This window comes from Juglans regia, chromosome 13 (assembly GCF_001411555.2).
Source record: "Juglans regia cultivar Chandler chromosome 13, Walnut 2.0, whole genome shotgun sequence".
In the NCBI taxonomy this organism is placed as follows: domain Eukaryota; kingdom Viridiplantae; phylum Streptophyta; class Magnoliopsida; order Fagales; family Juglandaceae; genus Juglans; species Juglans regia.
In genome coordinates this window covers 24,403,033-24,410,554 of record NC_049913.1, presented here as the reverse complement: position 1 = coordinate 24,410,554, position 7,522 = coordinate 24,403,033, and the positions used below count along the sequence as shown (strand labels likewise).

At 35.3% G+C, this 7,522-nt stretch overlaps 1 protein-coding gene across 1 annotated transcript; it reads left to right on the top strand.

Annotated features, from left to right (window-relative positions):
- Positions 1-5,831: 5,831 nt before the first annotated feature.
- LOC108985317 (stemmadenine O-acetyltransferase-like) lies at positions 5,832-7,178 on the top strand (the record flags this gene model as incomplete). The annotated part of the gene is made up of 1 exon (XM_035684366.1): positions 5,832-7,178. A coding segment is annotated over one exon (1,347 nt), but the record flags the coding sequence as incomplete, so codon positions are not given.
- Positions 7,179-7,522: the final 344 nt, after the last annotated feature.

Below are 7,522 nucleotides of genomic sequence, written 5' to 3'. Positions count from 1 at the left end.
ATCAAAATATCATTATCATTATCATTATTAGAAACTTTTATTTAAGACATTATTAGTTGTTATATTCATGGTTTAATATCAAACAATTTGTATACTTTTTAATTTTATGAAATTACTATTTCTGATCATAACGTTCGCATGTAAAGAACAAACGTTCAAACATGGCTACACGTTCGAATTAATGTTCAAACAAAATACCAGCGAATTCCAACAAAACGTTCAAATGTAAGACACTACGTTCACATGTTTCAACGCACAAACGATCTAACGTTCAAATGATTAGGATAGATATGTGCAAACAACAAACCAACATCCAAACGATAAAAATTTGAAATTTGAAATCTTCTCCTTTAACATCCAATTAATGCTACATTCAAATATCTCCGAGATAACGTTCGAACATAAATATCATTTGTGCGAGGCAAAAACAATGAACTTCAAATTTTTTTTACGTTCAAATGTTAATCGGTCGGGTTAACGTTCGAACGTCGATTTATACATGCGAACGTTACCTTCTATGATGGATTTCAACTGTCACAAAAAAAATCACGTTCGAACATTACATCTCACGGAAGACTTCCAACCATCACAGCAAAAAAAAAAAAAAAAAAATTTGTGAAAGTTGAACAGTAAGCCGTCACAAAAAACATTATATGACGCCTTTTAGGTGACGATCGTCTTGACAATCTGAAACCATCACAAAATGTTTTTGTGACGGATTGCTCATTTTTTGTGACGGTTTCATCCATCACAAAAGCCAAAATCTATTGTAGTGTTCTCTCTCCTCTTTGAACACTCCATAAAACACCTAAACTCAAACTATTTTATTACTATTCATAAAGTATTTTATTATTATTCACAAATTTTTCTTCTTATCTTCTTATCTAATCTCAGCATCCAAATCAGGCTAACCCTTTCTTGAACTATTGACCATCATCTGGATGGAGGCAAATGCTGAACATGTCCACTGCCAATTCACCTACCGCTAATTAAAAATGTTTTTTCTTGATTCTATTACCTTGCCTCACTTACAAAACATTATTTATTTATTTGTTTTCTAATATGAGGGACTTGGTGGAGACAACCTCGATTGGCCAGTTTTTTTTTTTTTTTTTTAAATAAAGATAACTTTATTGCATAAGCAAAGGATTACAAAGATTCAAAGGAAACTATTTGCTTTATACAATCAGGTATGCTCTCAAGATCATAAAGATCAGTTTCACTTAAAAGGGCATCCTTGGCTGGCATGTGAGCAGCCATATTAGCATCCCTTTTAGTATGCCAAACACTCCAAATTGCAAAAGACCGTAACACATTTTTAGTATCCTCTATGATTAATCTACCTAGACTCCAATCCTCCAAGGATTTCTGCAACTTCTCGACCACCTGCATTGAATCACCTTCAAGAATAAACTCTTGAATCCCAGCCTCTTTATAGAAAAGGACAACCATCATCATAGCATATGCGTCTGCAGTATGTGGAGAGAGTCTGAGATTCCTTCTAGCTCTAAGTGTACCAAGGACCAATCCAGTGCAATCTCTAAGTATAGTTCCCATTCCAATTAAGCTTCTAGATTCATTGATAGAAGCATCCCAGTTATCTTCCTTCTGGTGGGTTTTTCCAACTCTGAACACTAAGGGAACAAGCAATAGCTGTAGCAGCAGTTGCATTTGTTGTAATAGCCTTCAAACATCTTAGGTCTTCATAAGCTTTATGATTAATAACATTAGGGTGTTTGAATTCTTTTCCATGCAAGAAATCATTCCTCCTAGACCAAATGAGTCTTAAGATCATACCAGCTTCTTCTAGAGCATGTTATGTTAATTTTGCTAACATTTGTTCCCATATAGCCTTAAAACAAGCACCTTCCAGAGATAGTTTCTGTAAAGGTATACTTGCTTGACACCAAACATTTTGAGCAACTCCACAACACATGCCTTGAAGATTCCTCCTCTAGATGACAGATTGGACACAGGTTATCATCTATAATTTTCCTCTTAAAAAAATGTTAAAAGTCGGCAAAGCCTCATTACATGCTCTCCAAAGGAACATCCTTTCTCCATTTGGCACCGGTAGTTTCCACAAAGATTTCAAAGAATCATTATGAGCTTGAACATTTGAGGTCCCACTATCTTGATTGGATTGTCGTTCTCAACCTTCACTGAGAAGATGGCATTACTTGTGCTCCCTAAGTCACTCGACCCACTCTATTGCTCAAACTGATGGGGATGGTTTTTATGATGCCCACTGTATTCTAAAGGAACAAATTAGATAGACGATTATCATCCCATTTCCTAATAATTGGGTCAATTAAGTCAGCCACCCAAGTCACTTCTGTTGTGCCATTTCTACAAGTGATAGGAGCTAGAAAATGAGGTTTTGGTAGCCATCTGTCCTCCCATATCTTCACTTCTAAACCATTACCAATCCTCCATATTAGCCTTCTTGTAACAGGTTTAGGCCAGTTTGCATACTCCTCCAAGCTAGAGAAGGCCTAAATCTCATTTTAGCATTTAAGATCGAAACATGTGGGAAATATTTCTGTTTTAGGATGAGAGCTGGCAGAGATTCAAGACTTATCAGAATTTTCCACCCTTGTTTTGCTAGAAGAGCAAGATTGAAGCTGTTAAAGTTCCTAAACCCCAATCCACCTTAATCCTTTGATTTACTGAGTTTATTCCATTTGACCCAATGAATCTTTGATTGGTCCTTGTTGAAACCCCACCAAAATTTCCTTGATAACTGGTCCAATCTGTTGGTAATGGATAGAGCTAGGAGAAATATCCCTATGATATAAGTAGGAATGGCTTGCAAGACAGATTTGAGCAGCACCACGAATGGCCAGCTTTAGTAATCGATCGATGCCAATCCTTTTATTTCCATATAAGCAAGATTGCCTTAATATTAATTGATGTAAAATCGAGGATATAAAACGAGGAAATTGAGACTATCCCGAAAAGAAATTCATTGGAACAATTATGTTTTGTGAAAAAAGAAAATTAAAGAACAATATTGATCATATATACTAATAAATGAAATTGAATTTATTACTAATTCCAAACTTCCCCTCCTACTTCTACACATAGAGAAAAATGTTATAAATACAAAGAGATTTTATAAAAATAAACTTACATGCTGGCATGATTTTATATAATACGTTAGATTTAATATTTTATAATTTATCATATTATATCAAATCATATCAATTTATAAAATTTTGTAGGGATTACATAAGTATGATCAAGAGTAATATGAGCACTAGAAATTAAAACAAAAAGAAATATATCTTTTGGTCCAAATATCTTGATAATAAATCCCTTTCAACATTGGTGGAACTAGTACTGCACGCCGTTTTCACATTAAATAATGCCAATCTCTTCGGTCCTACCACCGAAGTCAGCGAATTATAATATTATTTCCAAAAGCCACCCGGCCGCGCCGTCTCGCCCTTATCTGCGAACGCCTCACGATATTAGTACTTTCCGCGTAAAAACTCTAATTTTGGAAAAAAGAAATGGTCTTATGAAGAAATTAAAAGCTGCAAGCTAGCTTGGTAGTACTTTTCTATAACGCGGCATGACGACTATTAGTACAACTTGTCGTTTGAACATCATGAATGCAGTACATATAAGTTTTTCCACTACTAGGATATATATTATATATATATATATTGTGAATATAATAATGTGTGTAAGAATAACGTTAATTAATTTGGTATATATATTTTTGCAGAGACTTTTAAGTGTACTGTTATTTTCAATGTTGAATTCTAGCAGCTCATCGATTCATATGTCAATCATTAACTATTCATGAATGACATTTTTTCTTCGATCACTTTCCCAGAACTTGTAGTATTAATTAGCTAGATCGGTGCAGCTTCTATATTTGAACGAACATGATCTCTTAAGCTTGGGGTCGAAGTAATTAGCTAGCCAACTTGTTTTGTTATATATATGTGCATGATGACTGACTCATGACCGAGTCTATCTTCCAGATGCATATCATCGAGAGACAACGTACGTTGTAATTTACATGTAATTTCCAAAGTGGCTCGATCTATATATATATATATATATATATATATGCCAACTTTAATTACATTCAACAAATTTCAAGGATCTCTAGATCGAACTAGACCATGTCATCAGCCCGATCACCAACCTCCAAATTAATTAATTAGTTACTACATTAACATATTTGGCATATATAATTGTTGTATTCATGACATGACCAGCATAATACATGACAGTTCTTTTATATTGGAATGAAATTAAGATAATATATAAATGGTATTAATTATTTTATAGATTAATTAATATATTATAAGTACTTCTCGATCGATCTCATGCACGAACATATGTAATATTTAATTGCATCGTTAATCTAATTTAATTATTGATCTAAGTAATTATAAATATCATGCACTCAATATTTCAAAATAGAAAACAAGTAATTAACGTCGATCGCCAGATGATCAGAACATGCATGATCGATTGATTTTGAGACTTGGAATTAAGTATAATTAATTACGCTAGCTCTTGACACAGCCGTCACTTGGATTAACTTATTAATATTTATTGCATCGGCGTAGTACGTATTAGTACAATATTATGCTATATTTGAGTATTGCTCCTACCGAGAAAGTACTAAAGTAGTTATATATAGTTCTAATTATAACCACTTTGAAACGATATAAAGGTTCTATATATATATATATATATATATATATGAAGATCGAAGAAACAAAAAACTTCTTAATTGGCCGGCAGCATGCATGCATGCATGCAATTAGAATCTCCCGTGCTAGGACTAGCTAGTACTGCTGCATCCGCGCGACGCAACTAATATATATACAAAAATTATATACATAAGCTCTACAGTATCCTACACATCAATTAAAAATATATGATATTATTTTTTTTTATTTTCAACTTTTATATTGAATTGAAATATGAAATATAAAGATAAAAAAAATAAAATTACATATTTTTAAGTGATGTATAAGAATATAAAGTTTCTGTATAACACAATTCATATATATATATATATATATATATGATAGAAGCTCAACCTTTCACAATAAAAACATATAAATTAAATAATATATATGAAATAAAACAAAGAAATAAAAAATGCATCTAAGACATGCGTTTGTAATACGTACATGGTGGGGAGAAAGGCTTCTAGCATATATATATACACTATATAGCTATAAGAAAAATGATTTTTTGTTATTAATTTATTGTAATTAAAACACTTTTGGCAATCAATTTTAACTGTAAATAATTATTTAATTGAAATTAATTGATTGTAAATAAATAATTTTTTTGTAGTGATAACGACAGGTGTTGACATAAAAAGCATCCAAGATTTGCGAATAATAATTGGAATATACATCTGTTGAAACCAAGATCCTGTACACATTTTCGAGTGATATATATATATATATATATATAGTACTAGCTAGCGAGCAGTCATTCTTGACTTTTCTTCCGGCAACACCACTATATAATTCCGGCCTCGGGTGGCTAATTTCCCTACACACTCGATTAATTCCTTTAATTCGACATTGCCAGCTTCAGCTTTGGGATATAATCCTTCTTTTAAGTCCTTTGACTTTTCAGAAGAATTTCTACCATCACTCGATGTAGAAAATGAAGGCTAATTTACTTAGAGTAATGCTACATACAGTCGTGGAATGCGTAAACGCCGTGCAGTCACTTTGAAAAAGAGTGGGGTCCACTATTAAAAAATTAATTTATTTTCAGGTGGGTCCCTTATTTATTCACTTTTTTCAAAGCGACTGCACGGCGACTGCACGCTCACGACTGCAAGTATCATTTCTCATTTACTTATCCAAGTTATCTCCGAGGAGAACATCAAGCCCTCTTCTCCAACTCCGCCCCACCTCCGTCATTACCAGCTCTCCTTTCTCGATCAAATAGCACCCCCAGTTTTTATGCCTTTGGTTCTCTTCTTCCCTAATTTAGAAGCCCATAACAGTCTGACCAACTTGCACAAACTGCAGCTTAAGAAATCCGTGTCCGAGACCTTAACCCGATTCTACCCACTAGCAGGACGGGTTAAGGACAATCTCTTTATTGATTGCAACGACGATGGTATCCACTATGTTGAAGCCAAAGCCAACTGCCAACTTGTTGAATTTCTGGAGGACCCAGTTCCAGCTGAGCTCAACAAGTTTCTACCTCTAGAACTCGACGATGTCAACGATTTAGCTGCAGTCGTTCAAGTCACCTCGTTCAACTGCGGTGGGATTGCTATCGGTCTTGGCATGTCCCACAAAGTTGCAGACGCCTTGTCATTCGTCATGTTTCTCAACAGTTGGGCTGCCATTAATAATACTCGCGGAGAGAACTGTGAAATAATGGTGAGCCGGCCTCGATTCGATTCCGCAACTCTTTTCCCACCAAAAGCTCTGACGGGCTTTGAACCGAGGACGGGGATCGTGAAGGACAACATTGTGGCGAAGAGGTTTGTGTTTGATGCGCCCGCAATTGCCGCAGTTAGAGCCAAATACACTGAAAACAGTGAATATTCAAGGCGCCCAACGCGCGTCGAGGCCTTGTCAGCTTTCATATGGACCCGTTTCATGGCTACAACTCAATCGAAATCGGGTCAAGATCAGCGTAAGCTCTACACCGTTCTCCATGCTGTTAACCTACGCACCAGGATGGACCCGCCACTTCCAGAGAACTACTTCGGGAACATAAGTCGGGTGGCGATCTCTGTACCGTCTATGGATACCGATCATCCTGGCGAGTGTCATGGCATCGTTAACCAAGTTAGGGACTCTATAAAGAAAGTGAACGCGGATTTCGTGAAGGAACTTCGAGAGAATGAGGAGCACTTGAACTTCATCAAAGAGCGAGCCGCAAGAGTAACGAAAGGAGAGGTGGTATCATTCAGCTTCACCAGCTTGTGCAGGTTTCCTATATATGAAGCTGACTTTGGGTGGGGGAAGCCGGTGTGGGTTGGCTCTGCCAGGTTGATCTTCATGAATCTGGTCACCTTTTTTGACGCCAAGTCAGGGAATGGAATCGAGGCATGGATTAACCTGAAGGGGGAGGACATGGCTAAATTTGAATGCGATGAGGAGCTCCTAGCGCTTGTTTCCCCGTCCTCGCTGCCGAACGAGAAAACAAGCGCTAATATCTAAGTAAATGAATATGTAATTTTTTTCTTTTTTAAAATTATCTAAATAAATTTAAAAAATAGTAAAAGAAAAAGTAAGAATAAAAAAATTAACTGATCCGCAGAGGAGAAATCCTCTGTGCAACGTCCATTAAAGATTATTACACGGAAAGTAAACTTGGCGGTGATTAAATTATTTGTAAGGAAAGTCGGACCAATAATAGCGTACTATATTATTTGTTGCAAACCCATGTCGTGGCTAATAGATTACACAATTGTCGAAACTCACCTCAATTCATCTCATCTCATTTTATCATTATAATTTTTTTAAACTTTTACACAAAATATAATAAATAATTCAACTTTTTC